Genomic DNA, 23830 nt, shown 5'->3' on the forward strand with positions numbered 1-23830 from the left:
ATCTATTAATCATCAATTGTTTTAAGTTGTTTCTCTTATCATTGTGTGTCTTTTGTGTCTTCCTGTTTTATACATTTTTTTTCCTGACCAATAACTGACCCCCGTTAATTTTCATTAACCATTAACCGATAAGAATTAAATATCATTTTAGAAAAAACAGCCCGAGACCAACAACAAGCTCTCCATCTTGCGCGCTCATTCTGATGCCGATCTCTCTAATACTGGCAGAAACAGACATACACTCTACTACCTGCCGACAGTCATGCCAAAAGACATTAATACACTGTCCAGTGTCCATTACGCACGCACTGGAGAATACAGCCCACTTTTCTTTGATGGTCAGCACAGAGAACTTTAATTAACATAAGATCCTGTCCGATCCTGACGCTGTGTCTGGAGATTAAAATAATTAATGAAGTTTCGCTGCTGTGCCTCTTGCGTAAATGTTAAGTTTCGTCTAAATTTGGTGTAATTTGATTTAAAAAAATATTCTATGTGATTTCATTCGCAAGTCATAATAATACCTTTTGCATTCTTAGGCCCCGATCAAACAGAGCGCGCTTCACAGGCTGTAAAACACAAGGTTGCACCACACTGCCTTTTTTTGTTGAAGCCTACGGTTAAAAAAAAGAGCAGCTCGCTGCACCTTTTTTTTTTTTTTTTACTTTTGTTAAGGCAACCACCGAATCCATTAGCTGTCATTAACCTAACCTTTATATTGGAAACTGACAGAAGGCCCGCCTCTCCATTCATCCGATTGGACAATGAGAAAAAACTACCATGACGTTGGGCGCTTTTCTGCTTTGAGAAAAACGTGAGGCGCACAGAGCGGAAAAATGCGAGGTGCTCTGCAACGCAAAAGCAGTGGTCAAAAAGTGTCCCTCTCACTGAAAACAACTACAAAAAGCTGCCCACAGCTGCTGAAGCGCGTTCTGTCTGATCGGGCCCTAACTCTGCACAGAGAACGCCTGTTGTCTTGGACTGTTTAACTAGGACTGAGAAACAATGATCCCTCTTCTCTGCATGGTCTCATGATTGCATGATGACCATTGAAATGCTAAAATATTTAAATATTGTTTTTCTGTTTTCCTGTAACTCTGGTAAAATAACTTTTTATGGTAGCCATGGCTAGGCGTTTTCAGTGCACAAGTCTATACTGATTAAATACTCCAGCTGTCTGGCAATGGCAGGTTACCTGTGGCTGTCTTACTCTGTATTGTTAATGGATGTTTTTGCTTGTTGGACATCAAGTCCAATCTTGGGTCAGCCAATGCAAGCTAATTTTCTATCAATGAAAACTAACTTGATTCAAAATAAGCGGACTATTAAAATGACTCAGAGGGTATTGGGCTATTGCAACACTTGAAATGTGTATTTTTCAGTCACCTGTTATGGGATTGTAGCCCTGATTTAAGTATTTGTATTGCCTTATGTTTGCTGTTTTATAAATGTGACACCACTTAGGTCTGCAGAATCACAGAAACTCCTGTGGTACTACAGGAGGGTGCTTTGGTGCAACACACACTGCTGTGCATTTGCTGGCAGCAGAGAAGTCTATTGAGTTACATTGTAAATCAAGCCCTGTTGCCTTAAACTGCAGGAGTAGGGAGTCTCATTGCAGAGAGGCTGCTCTTCTGAAGGAAACAAAGAGGGCAACTGGTGTTGGTGGTAGGAAACACAAGAAATTCCTCCGCAGGGTTAGGATGGGTGGACTATCCTGGTTATTACGGCTCCTTAAGTTACGACTGCCTCTTTGCTCCGCTCTGCTGTGCCAAGCCTGGGGGACTCATTGGCCCTTAATTGCATTTGCACAGAAGTAATGGTGTTCTGGAGGAAGGAAAATGCCAGTGGGAGAGTGGAGCATGTGTGCTGGAAACAGATCTTTTTTCACTGCATAATCATGTGTTGAAAAATACAGATACATAGACAAGAAGTAAATTATAACAATCCTCATTATGTTACACTCAAAAAAATGTGTTTATACTCATCTTTAAATGACTTCTAATGAGCACAGTGGAGAAAGATCTTGGATGCTCTGTTATTTAAGCAGCCACAAAAAGACAAAAACAAGCATACATGCTTCTACAACAATCCCCAAACTGCTCCTTGAGCATTAGTGTATGAAGAGGGAGGTGCACTTTCAAGTGTCAAGGTGTAATAGCTTTAACATCTTAAACAAAATACATACCTTGTATGCAATGCTGTTAAGGACCTTCATGGCCAGATCTGACACTTCAGGGAAAGGATCTGCAGCGAGATGTAGCAGCACTCTCCAGATCTGAGTGTAAACACTGTTGAAGGACACACCTGGAAAAGGCACAAAGCAAAACACATTTTGAGTCATCTGCAAATAAAAAAGGAAGGAAGTTTAAGGCAGAGTGTTCATTGAGTATTCACCCCGCTGCATGATGGCTACATCCACTGGCGCTTTAGTGTAAGTCTCATCGCTCCCATTCAAGTTCATTAACACAGTAGAGCTAACAGCTAAGTGCTCATGCACAATCATCTCATTAGCATCATTCTACAAGCCCCGGTCAATTTCTTCCCCTGCACGTTGTTGGATGTCTTGAGGTGGCAGAGGGAAAATGACCTCCTGTGTCAGGTAATGTTCATCATTAATCAACACACGCACACGCGCACACACACACGCACGCACGCACACAGGCAGCTGGCTTTCCTCGTCCACTGGAGCATCATCGCTGTCAACTGTTTTCATGAATACAAATAACAAAGTCTGTCTTACTGTCAGCTGGTTTTGTTCACCTGTCTAATCTAATCTTTGGTATTGTCATTACAAAGTTGCCTTTTATCTCAAATTCACTCATCAGTGTGTAAATTATTGTTTGAATCGCATGCTTCTCCTGTCATTTTCACCAGTTACCTCCTGGCATCAGTTTGTGTTGTTCCTCAACCTGCCAGTGATGTATCTCTTGGTGTGATCGAACTCATTTTCCCCCACACACCCTCCCTTTTCTTGATGCTGCTGACTTTTACTTGCTATAGCCCGCTGTCATCCATCCGAACATCCATCCCTGTGGCTCTGCCTTTTGTGCTTTCTCTCCCTCTAAATGTCCCTTTTGTCAGTCAGCTACCAATCTCAGAACCCATTGGTTATCGTCCTGGAACGATTTGGGCTCCGAGGCGATATTTCGTGGCTTCAGATGTTGCCAGCATATATCCAGAGAACTGATATCTACACAAAGACTTCCTTTAGAGCCTAACTCACAACGTGTGAGACAGGAATGGTATTGGAGTTTTGGAGTTAAGAGGCAAAATCTGCAATGGGATTGTTACCTGAACCCATATGCACATATCTGTTTAAGAGATTCGTAAAAAAGCTACACAATTGTCAGGCAATAGCCAATGGGTTGGTAGATTGCATTTGAACCAATGCATTTCTGTCTCTTTTGCTCTGTTTAAATTTTATGGGTCAATAATACTTAAACTACAAAAGGAAACCAGAACACTTCACTCACCAACAGATTCTGCATTCATATGCAGAAATCATTTATAGGCATCAGCAGACATCAACAAGTCAGCTACAATCTGTCTCCCTTAGCTTCAGCTACAGGGGCACTCAGCAGTAATAGTCTACAGCTCCCAGTGAGCACCAACCAACTGGGACCCACTAGGATTTCAATGTTGAAAACAGGGTGAAATCAGGTCCAAACATCTTAAGACCTAATCAAACCCCTTTTTCAACCGGCTAAAATATGGTTACGACATCAATGTGTCAGAAGCACGTTTTATCTTTTTGTTCATTTTAGCGTTGAAAGGGTGACAAATGTGATGATTGAAGCGGCATTTCTCCAAAATCCATTTTGCAGCGGTTGGTGAAATCCGGTCTACACAAAGACGTAATTTCAACGCGTTTTATTTTTCATACATGATGCACTCATGATGTTAACGTAAAAGTTCAGAGACATCATAAAGGCAGCAGTTTTTGAACATTCTTTACAGAAGAAGAAAAAAGAAGACCAGGTATGCCCAGGTACTCCGGCTGTGCAGCTATGACTGTGAAGGCAGAACGACCCCTGGATGCTGACGTAGTTCACTAATACCTGACGGACATGTGTTTCACGTATGACCTCGGCAGCTGACCGGGTTACGTGCTTAGCTTGAATGTGGGCATCGTGTCAATCCAGGTCAACCCAATTTGCAAAAAAAAATGTGTTGGTGACTGTGATACACTGCTCATTTAGCATTATCATTTTTGCTGCTATGAGACTTGACAATTGCTGTTAATGTGTGTGAATGTGTGATTAGTCTTGTGACAGAAGCAGGTGAAATCTGGTCTAAACATAAATGTTTAATCTTCAAGTAGTCGGTGAAAAAACGATCACTTTTGAACCAGTTTTGAACGTCTTTTCAACAGAGGCCATAGTTGTCTTTTAAACGTCTTTTCAACAGAAAAATGCTCGCTGGGCTGTTTTTTATTTTTTACACACTTTTTGTTTCTTACTCTCCACCCTTCTCATCCTCATATCTTCCCAACCATACAGGTAGTCCTGTAATCTCCACTTCTGTTTTATCATCTCCCTGCTTCCCTCTCCTATTCCTCACTTTTCCATGAGACACACAGGCCAAGCCCCGGAGCTGCAAACTCCTCAGGGGGCTGTGGAGAAGTGGGAATGACTGAAGCCTGGACCCTGTTATATAAGCTCAGATTCCTCTCCAGAGAGTGCCAAGAAAGTTCAAAGGTTGCTCGCTTCAAAGACATGAGACCAAGGATGGATGATTCCAAGACAGGAGAGGAGGACAGAGAGCTAAAGCTGTGGGGAAAAGAAGGATAAGAAACAGAACAAGGAGGAATATGGAAAAGGTGAGGTGCAAGGAGTAAAGATGGAGCAAAGGAAAAGGGAACAAGGATGGATGAGATATTTGAGAAGCCTTTGGGCTGTAAGATATGGATGAGACGGGTCAGGAAGGCAAGTGGAGGTGGGAAAAAAAAAGAAAGAGTAGGAATAGTAGGAATCAAGCAAAGCAGGAGAGGAATGATGAGGAAAGAGATGAAAACATGGAGAGGGAAAGAGTGACTGAGGAGGTGAGAGTGAGTGAGGGAGTAAAAGAGGTGATTATGGAGTAGCCGGAGGGGCAGGATATGATTAGCGGTGGCTAGCCAGCGCACTACCTGCTGCAGTAAACAGCAAGTTGATAAATGTGAAATATGGTTCCTCTCCCATTTAACCGCAGCACTACATTTCAGGTGCACACAAATTACAGCTGCACTGCCTCTACATAGTCCACATGAGAGCAGGTGACAGCTGGCATTACTCACTGGCTGAACGCTGCACCACTGACTTGTCCTGACTCGACACTTGACTTGTGCATCGTGAAATGGATGCACAGTAGTAAAGATGTTAATTATTGGCTAAATTAACCACTGCTTCGCTGTTTTACGGCTTCCTCCTCAATTCTGGCAGACGACATAAAAAACTTTAACACTACAGAGCGATTTTTGGGAGCTGTAAATGTTTGAGCCATAAAAAATGCATCAGAACATTTGAAAGCAGAGAGGAAAGTCCTGTGTGAGGCATATTTTAAATGTGTTTCACAGGGAGATGTAAGCAGTGTAAGCAGCTCCAAATCATATCTGTGATGCTCCCTAAATGCACTGACACAGGTAGAAGTGATTCGAAGCCCTTGATGTGACAAAATATAAATGTCAAAGCAGTTACAGCAAATGTTAGAGACACCTTTATCAGGCCTTTTAAGGCTGAATTTACACACTTATTTTATCCAAAGGGCTGTAAAATGTAGACGTCTATTCATCTACTATCTCAAACACACAATGATGGACATTCATCAAAGAAAATAAATGCCCTGATATTTGATCTAACACTACAAGTTTTGGTTTTGAGTGAATTATCTTGATAACTACTTGATGAAATGAAGTGGACTTTGGTACATTAATTAAGGTCCCCAGTGGGAGATTGGCAGTGATGGCTGGGCCACCTGCTTGATGCTTTAGAGGCAGTCCAAAATGTTCAAAATACTGCACTGGGTTTGAGTTCCTCCAGACAAAGAATACTTGGAAACCAAGACTGACTGACCCTGGTTCTGATTAATTAACATTGTGTACACACAAAATGAGACCTGTAAAGGTACACCACTTCCTACGCAAAAGTTTTGATCTTAAAGACAAACCCGGGCAAATGTATGCTCTCTGATTCATGGGTATGAACTTTTTACCAAAAAAAGAAGAAAAAACAAGACAAGGTTTACATAAAATCATTACAAAACCACCTAATGGTTGCAGCCAGCATGCATTGGCTTTAAAATGTAAACATCATTCAAATTACCATGCTTACATTTACTGCTGTATAATATTTCAAGTGATAATCTCAAAGATTTTAATTTCAATAAATGTCTGTTAAGTCACAATCTATTGTCGAATGAGGTAACACAATGGTGACTGAGCCTATGGCCCACTGATGAAAGCCTTTGCATTTGCAGTATGACAGACTGGGTGTCTGGTGCGACGTTTGCGGAAAAAAAATTACAAGCGATGCCCAGTTAGTGACGCGTTTTCCATCAGCCAGCAGTGGTTGGTCTGCCAGGGAGGGTAGGCGGAGCTAAGCGGCTGCTTTTCCGGTCTCTGCAAGTGTTGCGAGTAAACAGTAATCTACTATGGCTGAACAAACAAGGACTAGATCGATGACTACAGATACAACTTCAAAAAACGTGAAAATCCAAAGAAAAAGAAACAAACTTGACGCTCAGATGAAGCAAACAGTCTAAAAAGGAAAGCGACCGTCAGCGAGGACAATTGAGTTACAACCGAAGCCAACCGTGGACGTCACACATGCAACACTGTCTGGATATCTGGGAAGTGTGCTCCTGCAATTACTGTTTATCACCATAGGTGCTGCCAAAGAGAACAAAATTGAGATCTTTGAGATTAGCACTTTAAGATCAAATACAAACTTTGAGCCTCAACTTTTTTGCATCTAAGAATCTGGTTTTATTCACTAACAGCCACTGAGAAAGATGCTGCTGTGGCTGCACTGTACAAGGATTTGTACAAATTAAGGGAGGAGAGCAAAAACAAGACAAAAAGGATGAATGCTTAAAATTTGAATCAAAAAAATCCGTGCTGCAACTCTGGCCTGACTCCCACACAGCTTTGGTGTCCTGCAGGCCAGAGTCCAGCAGCTGCTGCATTTAGCATTTATGGTTCAAATTTGTTTTCTGCTGCTCCCTTATAATACGCAGGCGACTGCACCTCTCAGAATGTGTTTCTCTGTTAAAATGTAGGTGTAATAAAACTAAAAATTTGCGCTGCTGTATACCAAAAAGAGAGAAACGAGTTAATGCATTTTTCAGGCGAGATGAAAAACAAAGCTCAGAGGGTTTCATAAAAACATCTTCAAACAAAACAAAAGATAGACGCAAATGAGTAAACAACAAAAAGTCAAAAAGACAAGTGAAGTCTCAGCTGAGTTGGATAACTAAATCTAAGTGACAACAAAATGTAAATGCCAACAGAACATTGACTATGACAATAATGTGCACTCGACTATGGATTTCAGCCTCTTCTTTATGCTACTGCGACCAACATCCATTTATCTAGTCAGTCCTGCTTGTTTATACATGCAGCACACTGCGAGCTGGGAGTTATAAACAAGCGTATTGGGAGGCTGGGACTGTTTTCAGCTGTGGCGGGGGCACAGCTTAGTGGGCGAGGGGCCAATATGTCTTTTAACCTATTTACATGGGGACCTCAGGCCGACATTAGGGGCCAAAAAGCAGCTTGAAAAAGGTTTAACCAAACATTGAACCCTAAATGTGTCAGATAAAAGGGTAATAAGAGCAAGCGCTGCGCCAGGGTGCTCTTATTGTTGTATTTTTCATCCAGCATTCATTTCAAGCTTTGGTGTTGCATGTTGGCTGTGTTCAAAGCAGAAATCCTACAACAGCAGCTAGCTGAATGTGAGGTTTTTAACCTGGGCCCCCTTTTTTCATATTTGAGGTCTGAAGGACTAATGTTACAAAAAGTTTTAAAATTGATCCAGTAGATTGCCTGAGCCGCAGTTGTTTGATGGGCTGTAATGACTGCAACTTTATTCCTTTGGAATAAATGCGACTGCTCAAAGTACATGCACTAGCTGTCTGTGTTATTTACAGGCTCAAACTGTTAAAATTTTTTGTTAAAGGACATTTTTGTTAAAGGGCAAGATGCTTTTGTCTTTTAACCAGAAGCAGCCATTACGTTGCTCTCTTCAAAGTCACCAGACTCAATTGACAAAAACTATAATTCAACCTTGCAGAACACTTGAGTTGCTCGATCATTAAAAAAATGTGTGTTATTGTTTAGCTTCGGTGTTTTAAATGGTTAGTTCAGATCTAAGCATTATTTTTGTATCACACAATAACACAAAACTAAGCAGCTCCCAGCGGTTAAATTACCGTTTTTCTCAATGGAGTCTGGTGGATTTAGAATGAGTGATGAAACAGGTCTCAACAGGGATCTTTATATCTATAATATTTACAATGAAACCCTTACAGCTTGTTTCACAGCTGCCAGGTGAAGCAACATAATGGAGCAATTACAAAATGTTTTTTACAAATTAGTCATTTAGGTTTAATTAGTAAAGTAGTCTTCACAAACACATAGAGAAAAAAAGCAAACTCATTATTTAACCACCCTCAGCGGCTCCTTGTCTGTGTTAGAGACAAAAAAAATGCATGTGACTAAGTGTGTATACGGCAGCTTTTGCTGAAGTTTAATTCTAGAGCAGAGGAAATTGGGTTGTTTCCTCAAAGGGCCCGATATGAAGCAGAGCTGAGCTTGAGTGAGTCATGTTCACCTAAAATAAGGTGGCATTCATTTAAGGAACAAATCAAAGAAAACATGCTGAAAGGAAATTTCATTATAGTACCTGAACCTACTCTCCTGCCAAGTTAAATTCAATGTTCTCCAGAGCTCAATTTACTTTTCCATTCAATTTTCCATTTTGACTCATTTTCCGTTGTGCCTTGCAAAAATCACACACTGGGACGTGCCGGGGCAGCTGGGAGATTGCAACAGGGTGTGTAACTTCAAATGGAACATTAGAACAGAGAAGAGAGAGAAGATGGAGAGAGAGAGAGAGAGAGAGAGAGAGAGAGAGAGAGAGAGAGAGAGAGAGAGAGAGAGAGAGAGAGAGAGAGAGAGAGAACAGAAGAATCCCCAGTTTTTCTTTCCCCCGTCCCAATGGGCTGGGAGCGAGTTAATGGTTTTCCTGCTCACACACAAACTGGCTGTCAGGACGCATGGTGGAGCCCGCCAATCACCTGAGAACAGGGGTAAGTGAGCAGGTTTGAGCTCAGTGTTTACCAGGAAAAGCACTTTAATGGCCTCAGGCGACTCATAGGGTCACCCCCACACCCCGCTCTGCTGTCCTTTACACATCTGCAAAAGCTTTCTTTACACTTCTATTCTTAGACTGGGAGCTCTCCTCTCTGTCACTTCTCTCATTCATAGGGATGAAAACCCTACCATACTTTACCAGCTTGTTACTCAACACAGTACATCTACATCACTGACGTTGTCACCAGTTTCATACTGTTTACAAAACAAATACACATACACTTCCCAGATATCCAAACGTCCACGGTTAGCTCAGTTTGTAACTCTTGATTTTCCTCGCTTTGTTTCTTTTTCACTTATTTTTGAAGTTGTATCTGTAGTCATCGATCTTGTCCTTGTCTGTTCAGCCATAGTAGATTACTGTTTACTCTCAACACTTGCAGAGACCGGAAAAGCAGCTGCTTAGCTCCGCCTACCCTCTCTGGCAGACGAACCACTGCTGGGTGATGAAAATGCGTCACTAACTGGGCACCGCTTGTGTTTTTTTCCGTGAAAGTGGCACCAGACACTCAGTCTATAATTCTGCAAATGCAAAGGCTTCATCAGTGGGCCATAGGCTCAATCACCATTGTGTTACTTCATTCACCGATAGATAGTGACTTAACAGACATTTATTGAAATGAAAATTGTCGAGATGGGGCGCTGGTTTAGCTCAGTTGGTAGAGCAGGCGCCCCATGTATAGAGGCTTTAGTCCTCAACGCACTGATTGCAGGTTCAACTCTGCCAATCCATTTGGTCCATGTCATCCCCCACTCTGACTCCCCACATTTCCTGTCTCTCTTCAGCTGTAAATACAATGAATATACAATAAAAAGGCAAAAAGCCAAGAAAATAATCTTAAAAAAAGAAAAGAAAAAAAAGAAAATTGACGCGATTATATGTTAAAGGTTGTTGCCTAAGTTAAAGCAGAATAAAACAGCCATGGTGGGGCAAAACTACGGACGTTAGAGGAAAGATATAGTGTACTCATGTATCTGTGTCATGTGGGTTTTGCCACATCCTCGCCTCTTCAGAAGACTAGCGACAAGCCTGAGTCTATTCACTCTAAAGGTAGAAGTGCCACAAATCTACCAAACCTTTATTAAAAATGCTTTTTTAAGACAAATCATTAGAAAGTAAACTTTCCCTGTCTCACCAACACTCTCTCGTGATATCTGGCAAACGTCTCTTCGCTCTGTTGGGGCTGGACTATCACTGCGGCTGATGTCTCTTTTCAAACAGATACACAGAAATCTAAAGGGACCAATACGTGAAAGCATGAGACACTTACATGTGATAGAAGAGGTGTTTCTTCGCTTAAAAAAAGCTATTATTACTATTACCATTATTGTTTGTTTTTGGAGCTGGAGACCCCTGCCAATTAAGGAGACAAGTAGTGTTTACCATTTCTTATCTTTTGTGTGGCTTGTAATACCTCATCTTTGTTAAAGAGAATCTTTATTAAGCTATGCAGAGTTCGGAGAGGAGCCAGAGTTTGTTGATCTCTTCTCTTCTTTAGAACCTTTTGTATCACAGGCTTTCCATTAAAAATGTGTCATCTCCAAGCCCAAACTGAGATAACACAAAACATCACAATGACAACAATATAGGTGTTTCTCAGACTTCATAAAAGCCCCTCCAGCACAAAAGACATAATAGAACTGTCTGCACATGCTGAGTAGCACTCACCAGGACTTGTTAATGTACCTTTTTGTGGAAAGAGATGAATGAACAGTGAACAGTGACAATGAAAAGAGCATTTGGAAATGAAACACCAGACAAGCCTGGTGGGCTGCAGGACGACTGACAAGTTGTTACCTATGAGGGAGTTGAGAGAAGAATATGAGGACACCCGTCTCATTTTGTCAATAGTCTCAAAGGAGAGGATGTACTCGTCATTGTCAGGGCTCCCCAGGGTGCTGCTTGCGCTGCTGCTGGTGCTCAGGTTACCAGGAGAGAAGGGTGCTGGTCCACCTGGATGAAAGAAAACACACAATCCTCAGCTTCATAAATGTATTACAAGAAGAAGCTTTTACTTTGTTTAGAAAACAGTTTGGCTGCATTAAATGCACATAAATACAGTTTATTATTGTTACTGTTGTAGTAAAAGACAAAATAGCCAAATCAACTTCCAATAAGCTGTGAGGTGTGTAAGCAGCTCTGACATCGGAGGATACAAGTCAACAAAATAACTTGCTCATAAGTTAATTTCAGCTGTCAGGCGCGGTCATCTCCTGCAGTAGCTCTCCTGATCACCAGACATTACTATGACTCATACAAACCACAAAGCCATGCATCCTCCGAACCGACCGCAGGCTGAAATGTGGAAATGGAGATTGGTAGAGAATGGAATTACGCTCGCCTTTGTGCCTGTTGATGATAAACACCGCTGCATATTGGAATAAGCGCTGAGAGTGTGAATTAGAAATGGGTGTCAGCAGTGGGTTACGCGCTTCACCAAGTGCCAGTGATTTAGCTTCACTCAGGGCTTACACATTACTCAGTCTGGCAGCGGTAGACAGAGGGCGGGCAGTTAGCTTTAGCTGTCTGAACCATAGAGACACAAACAGGAGGCTTAGAGCTCAGAAGTGACAGCAGGTCATGAGCTCACAGAGCTGTGGATGTCTGGGTGACATTACTGGGGCTTAAATTATTAAGGATAATCCATCATAATCATACATCTATTTTTAGGAGAAAATAGTTTTAATTCACAGTGAAACATCAGTCTTTTCCACCTTCAAACTTTTAAAAGTGCAGATCATTAACTCAAGAAAATCATAAACATGACATGAGTGACCATCTTAAAGCTAAAACTTAATTATAATGAAACATGAAACAAACAACCTAAATTATGTATCCCTTAAAAGAGAATGCAGTTGTAGGTTTTCTGAGCTATAGGTATCCATGGTGAGCGATGTCTACCGAACAAGAGTGAGAGCAGGGAGTGCATCCCACAGTCCTACTTCGGTTCAGCACCATGGACAGCACCCTGTCTTCATTGGTGATCAGGCAGGCAATGTGAGGTCTGCACATCCAGTGGACTTCAATGGATTTCAGCTGAACTGAGTTAAAGAGGAGCTGAGCTCTTGCTATGTTCCCTCCCTCTTCTGTACCACTGAGTTTGTCACAAAGGCATATTTGCACAAAGGTGGGGAAGCAACAGGCCAGAAGAAGTAAGATTCGAGGCAGAGTTTGAACAGCAAATATCATCCAGAAGCTCGATAAAGCAGAACCTAACATTGAATTATTATAAAGGATTATTGGGAAGAGCTGATTCATCAAGAAAGCACTCTGCAATCTATTGCACTAGGACTATGACAGGGCTAGAGCTTTTGGTTACTACTTGGTTGTATGCCCTGCCAACAAGTCTAGTAGCAGTTTACGACAGTGTAACTGTGAATTGGATGAGGGATGCACTCGTATTTTTAAAATATTTTGCATTACCCTAAAGAACAAAACAGCATCGCAGGAAAATTGGATGGATGTTGAGGCTAAGGTGATCTTGACCTTTTACTTCTAACATCTAATCAGTTCATCACAGTGTTCACAAGAATGGGACAGAACTAATGGCCAAGGACAGGACATTATGACATCACATTAAAGCTGACCTTGACATTTTGGGTAACATTTCTTTACTCATAATTGCGTCACAATTAGTGTATCGATTTTTAATTCTTGAGTCAAGGCGTAAAAACATTTTAGGAGATCACTGTGACCTTTAACAAACAAAATGTAGTCAGTTCATCCCTGAGTCCACGTGGATGATTTTCCCTGCAGGTAATTACATACGCACTGTAACCATGAAAAAATAAAGTCTTCAGCCATGGCTGTCGCTGGCTTAGAGAAATAAAAAGCAAACACCAACCTGGGATTTATCCACACTGAAACCAGAGACAGAACTTTTTGAACCTGCTTAAATTTATAATTGAATATTTCTCAGGAGACATTAGCCTATTAAAAAGGTTTTTGGAGTGTGGAGAAGCATTTGAAAATGAACCTTAATTTAAGTAAAGCTGACAACTTTAACTACTTAAAATCTGTTTGGATGGGAACTTATGCCCCTAAAGTTGAGAGCTCTTTGCAGCTTAAAGTGTGATTTTATTTGGAGTGACACTTCATACAGAGCGATACTGCTTTAAGAAAAGAGCATTAGTTCACAGCTGAGGAGGAAGCGTCATTTCTGAAGACAAGATCTTCATAATGCATTACACAAGCAAATTGTGCAGTTGTAGGACTGTTTGTCCTTGCCTTTATCATCAACACACATGAGTATGTTAGACATGGATGACAAGGATGATAAGGATTGGACAGTCAGTTGTGCATGTGAGAGCTGGATTGGAATAAATAGCAACACACCACACACTGAACTATTATCTCTGCTCGGCAAACTGGTCACATCCGCCCTGCTGGATATGAGGCCTGACTTAGAAATGCGAGCTGTTACATTGACAGTCCACAGCTGATGTGGAGGAAGAAAACCAGATGAAGAGCCAACGGTCTCTCTTTGGATTAATTTCTTTCATTCAGCGGTCTTAAATCTTCTTCTTTGTCTTCATTCAAACCTCCCACAAATTCATTTAAACTTCTGCTTCATCCTATTTATCTCTCCCTCGTGTGCCTTATTTTATTTCACCCTCTATTTCACTCCCTCCTCCTACCCTCTTCGTTGAGGTTGAGGTTCTGCAGGCTCTTGTTCAGGCGGGCAGTGGTGGCAGCTCGGATGTTGGTGTAGGAGTTGACCGGTCGAAGGCGTGGGATGGCCGGGCTGTCCCTCACCGGAGTCAGGTTGCCGGGCTCTGGACGTAAACACAAGAAGACATTCATCAGGTCAGAGCCTTGATAATCACCAACCATGGACAATTCATTTTGTTCTAATGAGCTGAATCTTAAAGCCAGTTCAGACTAAAGATTTACGACGAGACAAGTTGAAACTTTTAAGTACCAGTCTGCAATATTTGTTAAAACCTGCCATATAACACTAATGCAATTAGAAATGACAGTGTATCTTTTATACCAACGACTCTCTGTAATAGTGTTCTTACTGCTGGCTTTTAAGACTCTTTTTTAAGCTGGATATTTTGTAGCAGCCTAAAATCTGAACGAGGATACAAGGATATGTGCTTTGATAATATGCCCTTTGTATAGGGGCCCAATGAATACAAAATATATTACAAAAATGTATGCTGGTAATTTTACATTCTCGCTTTCTCCTCTCCAAATCTCTGCCTGTGACCGACTTTGCCAGCTAACCTTGCTGAGAGCTGACTTGGTTTTAAAACAAGTATGGAGCCTTTGTCCTAAAGCAAGGCGCTGGTGAATTGATAAGCTGAATTTTAGGCTACGCCATGAGCTGAGATGGCCCACTTCACACTCCTGCAACCTTTCCCTACAAAGTTCTCTGGTTTCGTTTTGTTGGAAATCTCTGGTCTGTACTGGCCTTTGGAAATAACACTCCCTGTTCAGACTACACTTTTACCGATCTGTTTGAAGATGCTTTTGTTTCCATAATGGGAAACTCTTAAATATTAGTTACACTGACCTTTTAACACAACACCCACAACACACCAGTTTCCCTTTAATACTAATGGAAATTTTGTCTTTGGCAATAGATTATTTTGTTTGGTGAAACAGTTGTGAGCAGGTTCCTGGGCATGTTTTCACAAAGACAAACCGCAATCCAGGTAATTTCCTTATTAGAGAGGGAAGAAAACAGAGATTCCAGCTTCTTTACTTTTCTAGTCACCACCAATCTGAAGAGAAGAGATTTTATTTCTTATTTGAATCGCTGTGTATCACGTTGCTCTCAGGCAAACAGGACGGTGGTAAAACCAACTAGGTCACTTTATCAACAAGCCCTGAAGGTCCTGGACAGAAACTCATGACAGAATAAAAACGGTGATATAATTGTTAAATAAAAAATGTTATGCTTTGGCAAGTTAATTCTAATTCAAGAGGTCTGTTGAGCGCAGAGGATAAGAACTTTGTTCAGCTCCGTTTTGAACAAATTAGAGGAGTAAGAGGTCAGTTTCAAAGGGAGATTGTAATGTTCTTAAATGAGGCCATTCATTTGCACATTTTGCTTTCTTTTATATAAAGATTTAAAAGAACCTGGAAAAAAGATCAGACATATTTTCTCTTGTGAAGAACAAAATGATAGATGTTGCTGCTTACACCTGCCCAGGACCTGCAGATGGAAATTAGCTACAAGCTAAATCTGGGACAGAGCCTCTTTTCTCTTTTAATAGATTTATGTATTTTGAACATGTCCCCTGCTACAAATGATGAATAAACTAAACAAAAGTCCCAAAAAATCCTGTTTAGATTTTATTATCATTATTTACTGAAAAAAGGGCTTTATTACTCTGATGTAAAAAATCAATGGTAAACTGAACCCCTAATCGAAGGCTGTATTTAAGTAGAGTTAAAACACCTTTTTAAAAACATCTTCACTTTTGAATGAATTTTGGTAAATAATGGGGTAGGTGGTAGCTTAGGTAGGGACTTGGCTTTGGAACCGGAGGGTGGAACTTAAGCCCCGGTACGGGCTGACCATGGAGTTGAGGCTGGTAGCTGGAGAGGTGCTAGTTCCTTTCCTGGGCAGGCTATTTAGCACTTTATGTTGACTACTTTCTCTGTAAGATGCACTGGATGATGGCTGAACACCAAACATACAAAAGTGTTAGAATAAAAAACATAAATGGAGAAAATGTACAACTTTTCCATCGCTTTAATCAACTTTGGTCTGCATTTTTAAGAAGATTGGGTAACGAATACCAAGTGTGTTTGTGTGCGTGTGTGTGTTATGTCTACAGTACCTGCAGTGTTGGCTGGTGACGGCACTGAGTAGTTCTTCTCTTCTTCTATAAACTGGAGGGCAACTGTACAGAAGTTGCTCTCATACTGGACCACCAGGTGACTCAGTGCTACGACCAGCTCCTATTAAACACACACAGGACAAAAAAAAAATCAAGCCAAGCCAGATTTTATGATTGTGAAAAATTAGTAATGAATCTATAAGCCAAACATTCCTAAATATTTGTTAAAAGATCTTTTTTTTTTTTAAATAATAATGATATCACCATTATATTAAATAGTGATTTTAGAAGCTTCTTATACATCTGTAGGTTTGCAACCCTTCACTTGTATAATTCCCTTTTCAACCTATTCTCTAACCTAGCGGCACCTCTTTTTTCAGTCATGTGCATTCAAGTATTAAAATCTATTGTGACAAGTTGTGTTGAAAAAAGCCAATATTTTGATCACATATACTACCTAATTTTTTTTTCTTTTTGTGAGTCTTAGGAACTTTGGAATTACACTTAAATATCTTATAGTCGAGAGCAAGATAAGGAGATTGATACCACTCTCATGTCTGTACATTGAGTATGGAGCTGTCAGGTTATTAACTTGGCATAAAGACTAGAAGCAGGAGGACAAATCTAGTATTTCATTACCTTATATACACAACGCCACTGCATTTTACTGAATAAAGCCTTTCCCCTGGGTTTAATGATCTTGATTGCACCAGAATCTCAGCAGTCTGGCCTTTTCTGTAGTATACAAAACCTCAAAGCACAACTGTTTGTCTTTGTCACTATTGTTTCTACTTGCATCTGGCTCTGTATTTGTTTATCTCACTATTGTATTCATAAAATATTTTAATAAGCAGCATGTATTTAAGGCGCGTGGGTGAGTGCTTTGTGTTGCAGAGACCTTGCGGACCACAGGGCTGCCATCATTGATGAGCTGTGCCAGCATCATGGCCACGTTGTGGTCGATGGTGGTGGAGTGGTCCGTCCTCTCAGCAGAGTTTCCCACAAACGTCCCCAGAGCAAAAACCGCAGCACACCTCACCTGCAGCCACACAAACACAATATTTTTTAAACATAATGTTAGTAGTGTTGAGATAATGCACAGGTCTGCCTTTATCAACCATGAGTAGGCAGAGTTTGGCCCTATATATTTGCTTGTCAGTCTCTAAAGTCCTGAAATGCTTGGTGATAACAGTGGATGAAGTTGTAGCAGTGATTATTGTTCTGTTTTATCTTCAGGTATCACGTTGGAATACACTGGCGATTATGCATGCTGTGTTCTCCTATGAGCTGCTTTTTGTCAGCAAAATTCATCACTCTCTCTTTGCCTGCTTCATTTGTTGTTTAATCCAAGCCTGCCATCGATCAAAACACATTTTCCATGAGGCATTCGTTTCAGAAATGAACCAAATCACAGAACAAGAATGGATATTTGTAAATTGTTTGTGGTGGAAACAGAAATCATTTTTGCAGACACCATGATAGATAAATACAGCTACTGTTTAATCTTGCGATGCAGCTTAAGTGATGCTGCAGCACACAGATGCTGCTTTGATGTGCTTTGCTTCACTCTAATTGAAATGATCAGCTGAAACATTTCAGAACATATTGTAATACAAGTGTGACTTGAAAGCAAATTCAAACACAAGACTGTAAGACTGGAGTCCATTTGATCTGCAGTTTTTATTATGAAAGTGTACAATTCTTTATGCACTGCTATATGTCCGACTCAGAACACCTGGACCATCTAACATAGTCCACTACCCTTTGGATATTTGAAGCTATACTTAATGATGCTGTTGTATTGCATAGTCTCACAGTAGATTATAACACAACACGACCACTCAAAAATGGCCTAAACAATCAATAAACAATAACAACTCTGTGACACAAGTCACTTTTCTACATCCCCAGCACCATGCAGAGGAGTCAGGGACGTATGTAATGACCGGAATGACCATTAATGACCTGAATACTTTGTTCTAACATTTGACCTTTTTATGTTTCAACACTGCAACTGTTGGATGGAAATCTACTAACAGTGCCACACAGCTCAACATTATGATCTTGTTGTACTGTGTATATTTTGAATGACAGATGGGGAAAGATAGGAAATTAAAACAGGCCCTGACTGGACTCCAGCCCTCCACAGAACCTTTTACACTTTACAACAGGAAATATTGAGTGTGTTTGACTGTACAGATGTTTAAAGCCCTATTTTCAAGTGACATTATTACCTGGGAACCTTTAGTAATATGTACTAATGGCAATTTCACCTTGAAAATCTGCAATGTCTATTATTCGTAAAGTAAAAATTATTTATTTATTATGTCCAATTCTTCATTGTGTAATGCATGTTTTGCCACCACTGTGCGAGCCAATAACAGCATTTTCAATTGTAGGTGAATGTGATGTCTCAATACAGTTGTTAATAATTCAAAAATATGCATAAAAAAATATATCATGAATACTTTTTTTCATCCTTTCTTAGTGAATATTAAAGATATAAGGATAATTATAATCTCTTCTTAAAGGGGAAAACCCATCAAGCTGAGAAGACTGCATCAAAAAGTGTTAGCACAATAAAGACATACATACATAGGCCTACAAAAGTGTCACACTGCACAAACAATATGCAAGATGTTTTCAGCAACAATCTTTGTATATGGATCCTTTAAAATCTGCTTGAAATTCTGATAATAGCAGGTCTTATGAACATTATGCCAGGTAGAAAGAGCAGCGATTTTAAACATTTTGGGGTTTTTTTGTTGACATGTCAGTGTGCGCCCCAGTACAATGTTTGTTTCCAATCCAATGTATCTCTTTGTGTGCTGCAGTGACTTCTTAAAGTAACAATCTCAAACTTTTTCATTTAATAAATGTCTGTTAAGTCACCATCTGTCACCGAACACAATGGTGATTGAACCTATGGCTCACTGATGAAAGCCTTTGTATTTGCAGTATATAGTATTATTATGGACTGGGTGTCTGTGGCGACATTCGTGGAAAAAATCACAAGCGGCGCCCAGTTAGTGACGCGTTTTCCATCACCCAGCAGTGGTTGGTCTGCCAGAGAGGGTAGGCGGAGCTAAGTGGCTGCTTTTCTGGTCTCAGCAAGTGTTGCGAGTAAACAGTAATCTACTATGGCTGAAGGAACAAAGAAAGAGTGGATGACTACAGATACAACTTCAAAAATATAGAAATATTAGAGATTGTATCTTTAAAATTAATTAAACTCTACCTAGTCACTGAACTCCCTTCACTTCACTGTCTTTACTGATCCTCATGAGGCTCAGGGGGTAGGGGTAAATATTTGATGAAGATGATTAGAATAAATAATTCTGAGTCTCTAGTGGCCTTAAATAACAAACACACTGTAAAATACTTGAGTGAGTAAATGCACAACCATTAAAAATAACTTAAAAATTAATTTTTTTTGTGTCTGTCTGTGTGTGTGTGTGTGTCTGTGTGTGTGTGTGTGTGGATGGACATATGTGTCCATCGACCCCTGTTCCGACCCTACGACCAAAGCAGGTGTCTGTCCAGGAGAAGAAGGATGTTTCTCGTAGAAACAGATGTTCCTGTTGTGTGCATGTGTCTGTGAACGGATGCAAATATGTGTGAGTGAGGTCACCGAGTGTGTGGGTGAACTTCAGGGCAACACTCTGTCTCGCTGTCCCTCTGGTCCACACAGGACCCAGTCAGATGCAGAACATCATGTTTAAACATGGTGAGTAAAAAAAGTTTAAAGCCTGTGGTGGTCTGGTCCATCGGAGCGTGTGTGCGTGTGTTTTCTTTTAAAAAACAGTCCAGACTGTCTCTTTTAAGTCTCTACTCTTGCAGAACATGTGTGTACACAAGGATTATTCAAGATCTGAGTGTATTTTTAGTTCTTTGGTTTGTTGTTTAGCAAATTTGGAAGTACCTAAAGCTGGCTTTAATTATTTCGGCACTACAGCACAAAGGGATTTTAGTTGAAAATAAACACATTAATCTGCTGCAAACAGAATGACTTTAACAATAAGAGCAAACAAAATACCCAGAGTGAACAGAAATGATTTGGCTGAAGAAGAAGTTGACAGCAGGATACAAGAAGAAGAAGACGACAGCGGGATAACGTCGGATAGCAGTTAAAGAAGTTAAGAGATGCAGAGGGCATATTCAAATCCAAAGTCCGAACTTGTAAAACGTGTACTTGTTGTCTGAAAACTTGGACATTGTTTCATCTCAGTTTGTGTCAAATTCTGTGAAACTGACCCCAAATTGGAGTGAATTAATATATTAATCCTGCACTTTACCTTTTTAGGTGCATATTGTATTCTTAAGTTAATCAGATATTGTGATGTATCATTATATGATTGTCTTGCAATATATCAGTTATCGCAGAATCGCTGTATTGTGGTATTATTGCTATCGAGGGCCACGTATCGTATCGTATCGTGAGTTACCCTGCAATTCCCACCCCGAATGCGTCACACAAAAATGGGTCATGTATTTATTTCAGAATTTCAGAATTGAGTTTGTAAGATGAGTTGGAAGCTAACTGATTCAAATTAGTCAGAAAAGTTTATATTCAGAGAAAAGCCTGCGACGTGAATTAATGAAAAAAAATGAGATGCCTTAAGATCGGTCTGTTTCTTGGAATAATAAAAGCAATCTTTCTCTCACAGATGTTTGTGCGACAGTCACCCAGCTCCAGCCGGAAAAGAGATTAAATATGTAATTATATCTTAAAAAAAAACTTCATAACACTTGAGCCAAGTATAATTATGTTATGAAAATGGTGCTTCACAGAATTACTAATCTTGGCTAACCGTGCATGAATAAATCATTTACAAAAACAAGAAATGAGGGCTTCTTAGAATGCCTTCTTTGCAGTGCAGGATTTGAAAAAATATTTTTCTTCAAACACAGTCAAACTCTTGTATTAACCTCTTACCTCAGGAATGGGATCTGACAGCAGGGTGTAGAGTTTCTCGTGGGCGCTGTCCCGAACTCCACACCAGCGAGCCGGGTCGAAGTTCTGCCAGATTCGACCGAGGCAAATTGCCACCCACTGGCGGAGCAGGGGGTGGGGGTCTGACAGCTGCTCCAGGCAGTTGGCTATTAGGTTGCCCTGCAGACAGGCCTCCTGCCGGAGGAGAGGAGAGAGAGAGATGTTAAGATGATAACTTTGTACTTTTAGGTTTAAATAGGGGGAGACCTACAGATGAGTATATTTAAGAAAGGTTTAAAGGACAGCGAGGTAATAACAAGGCCATTTGTGTGGGACATAATCTCCACAATAAAAAACACTGAAAACTTTGTCCTGTTGTCTATAGAGAGTAAGACTTAAAGCTGTTGTTGTCAACACTGACCTGCCAGTGTTTTACTTTGAATAAATGACAACATGTGCATTATGTATCAGTGTGAACCCTCCTGTGCAGCACCGAGGCTCCAGGCTGAGAGCAGACTTGTACCTCAATAGCCAGTTAATCACCACTAACCTGTAACCTCACACTGTGCGATGAGCAAAAAGATTATTAGCTCTGCAGCAGTATGAGTTATTTCTTTGAACCCTTCAGCCCTCTTCGAATCTTTCTTTGTGAACTAAGGGTAATTGGTCCATCAAGGTTTGAGGCAGTCTGAAATGAGAGACTGGTCTCCTCGAGCAAAAATCCTTCTTAGAAATTCCTTTTGACTGATTGATTGATTTTGTGCAGAGCATTAACAGGCACTATCATTTTGTTTTCTCTTCTTTTCATTCAGTAACAGGAGCAAAACATTGCCTGAGCTTCTTCTTTTCTAACAGAAATTCTGTTTTAATTACGAAAAACTTTGACTCAGCCATTCTTTTGTTCAGTGCTAAGAGAGCGTCCACAAAAGTCTTTAGTGTTTTTTGCACTAAAAGACTACCAGCCCTTTCAGACAGCTTTCAATGTGAAAAACATGTCCCTGAAGTGTTAAAATAATCCCCCCTCTAAAAAAATATATCTTTTTAATACTTTTTTCAACAAAATTCAGTTCTTTATGCAGATTCTTCACATTGAAAAACCAACAGCCTTTCAGGACACTGTAGGGCTTTTACTTTGAAAAACATGTGCCTGTAGAGTTTAAATAATGATTCTATTTCTAGCCTGTGTTAAACTACTGTCAATAAAAATCAATTCTTCCTTCTAAATGTTTACATTCAACGTATAACAGGCCATAAGGTCATAACAGCCTTTGAGCCTCTAAAAGTCTTTACCTAGAAAAGTGTTTTGTTTTTTTAAAGCACTGCAGAGGCTGAACCACATGTTTCCTTCCTTTTCCTGGTAGGTTTTTAATAAACAGCTGCATAAAGGTTTTCTTTAATTAGCACTAGATCCAAACATCAAGTCAAGCCAAGTAAAACAAATTGGAATAAATTAAAACAGTAACTCTGTTTAAAAGAGCAGCAGATTGTTGAGTAAAATATTACTGCATTGTGAATTTACATAATGTTGAATTTCTCAAGACAACAGAAAAAAATGGATAATATTAAGTTGCAATAAAAGAAAACAACGACAAGAATTACCAAAACATAACAAGACGTAGCAGTACTTTGTACTATATTAATACTCAATCTGAAAATGGCTTTGGACTAGGTTTATCCTTGATTTCATATTATTTACAAGATATAAGGGCACAAAATTAAGAGGAAAAGGTGTCTGTTTTCAGTAAAGCTGCTTTTTTTTGGTGATAGTGAGTCTGAGTGGTCTTATCGTATTGTGTAGATATTATTTCGGTAGTCTAACATCGCATTTCACCAGTTCTTGTGTTGCACAAATTCTAGCTTGACAGGACATCGGGCCCACCGTTTTCCTGACAGGAAGAGGAATGGAGCTAGCTTTCGTGCCTGTGTTCGTTTTGTGCAGGTGAAGAAGAGACGGGACACACAAGCACCTATCAGACAAAGTATCAGGACACTGTCATCGCTCTCTCTCCATCTCTGTTGCTCTCTCTTGCACGCTGCTGGCACTGTAAAAACCTTGTTCAGATTTACCGTTATAGAAGGCAATATGAAATACAACTGACACAAGCTGACACTCGCCCATTAGTAACTGTAATGGGTAAGTATTAATGCTCCCACTTGCTACTACTCATGATTTGTTATACCCTTTTGTATGTCATAAACTTTACAATGTTGCGATGTGAGCACAGCGTTAGATATCACTAGCTAACACCGGTCACTCATTACGACACCTGCCCAGTTCTCCACACAATGTCTCGTTATTTCTCCTCATCCCGGCCTGTTCCTGCTCTCTTTGACGCCTAACAGGCTCATAATTATAAGCCTGTGGTCCATCGTATGCATGTGAATTAACAATTTCTTCATCTTCAATGAAAAGATTGGCATTTTGATGAATATTTATAAATGTTAAACCCGCCATTAATCGGAGGGACTCCCTTGTGTTATGTCACATCCGGTTGTCTGTTTCGATGCGGTAATATAAGAACACTTACAAAAAATGACTGCAGAAGCCCCTGTAGTGTATTAAATCAAATATGAAATATAATCACTAAATCATTTTCCAACACATTGATTCACTGCGGTCTCGAACCTGCAAGTTGTTCTTTAACATCTGAATATTAGAAAGACTGACTTGTTCTTGTTTCTTCTGCAGTTGAAGTGTGTAAGGCCATTCAGTAACTGACTGTAAATATGTTGATCTAGTGCGACAACAA

The 23830-nt window shown here is 40.2% G+C and overlaps 1 protein-coding gene across 1 annotated transcript in view; it reads right to left on the minus strand.

Annotated features, from left to right (window-relative positions):
• The window catches only part of rptor (regulatory associated protein of MTOR, complex 1), a 201080-nt gene that overhangs the window by 45382 nt on the left and 131868 nt on the right, over window positions 1-23830 (minus strand). Inside the window, exons 17-22 of the mRNA XM_069676908.1 lie at window positions 21084-21275; window positions 17046-17186; window positions 16148-16268; window positions 13991-14128; window positions 11151-11306; window positions 2189-2307 (exon numbers count right to left, since the gene is read on the minus strand). Coding sequence (XP_069533009.1) covers window positions 2189-2307; window positions 11151-11306; window positions 13991-14128; window positions 16148-16268; window positions 17046-17186; window positions 21084-21275 — 867 coding nt within the window. The remainder of the gene's footprint in view (window positions 1-2188; window positions 2308-11150; window positions 11307-13990; window positions 14129-16147; window positions 16269-17045; window positions 17187-21083; window positions 21276-23830) is intronic.

The sequence above is a fragment of the Semicossyphus pulcher genome, unplaced genomic scaffold (genome assembly GCF_022749685.1).
Source record: "Semicossyphus pulcher isolate SPU_LCO1_2020_fin unplaced genomic scaffold, fSemPul1.0.p SCAF_27, whole genome shotgun sequence".
In the NCBI taxonomy this organism is placed as follows: Eukaryota; Metazoa; Chordata; class Actinopteri; order Labriformes; family Labridae; genus Semicossyphus; species Semicossyphus pulcher.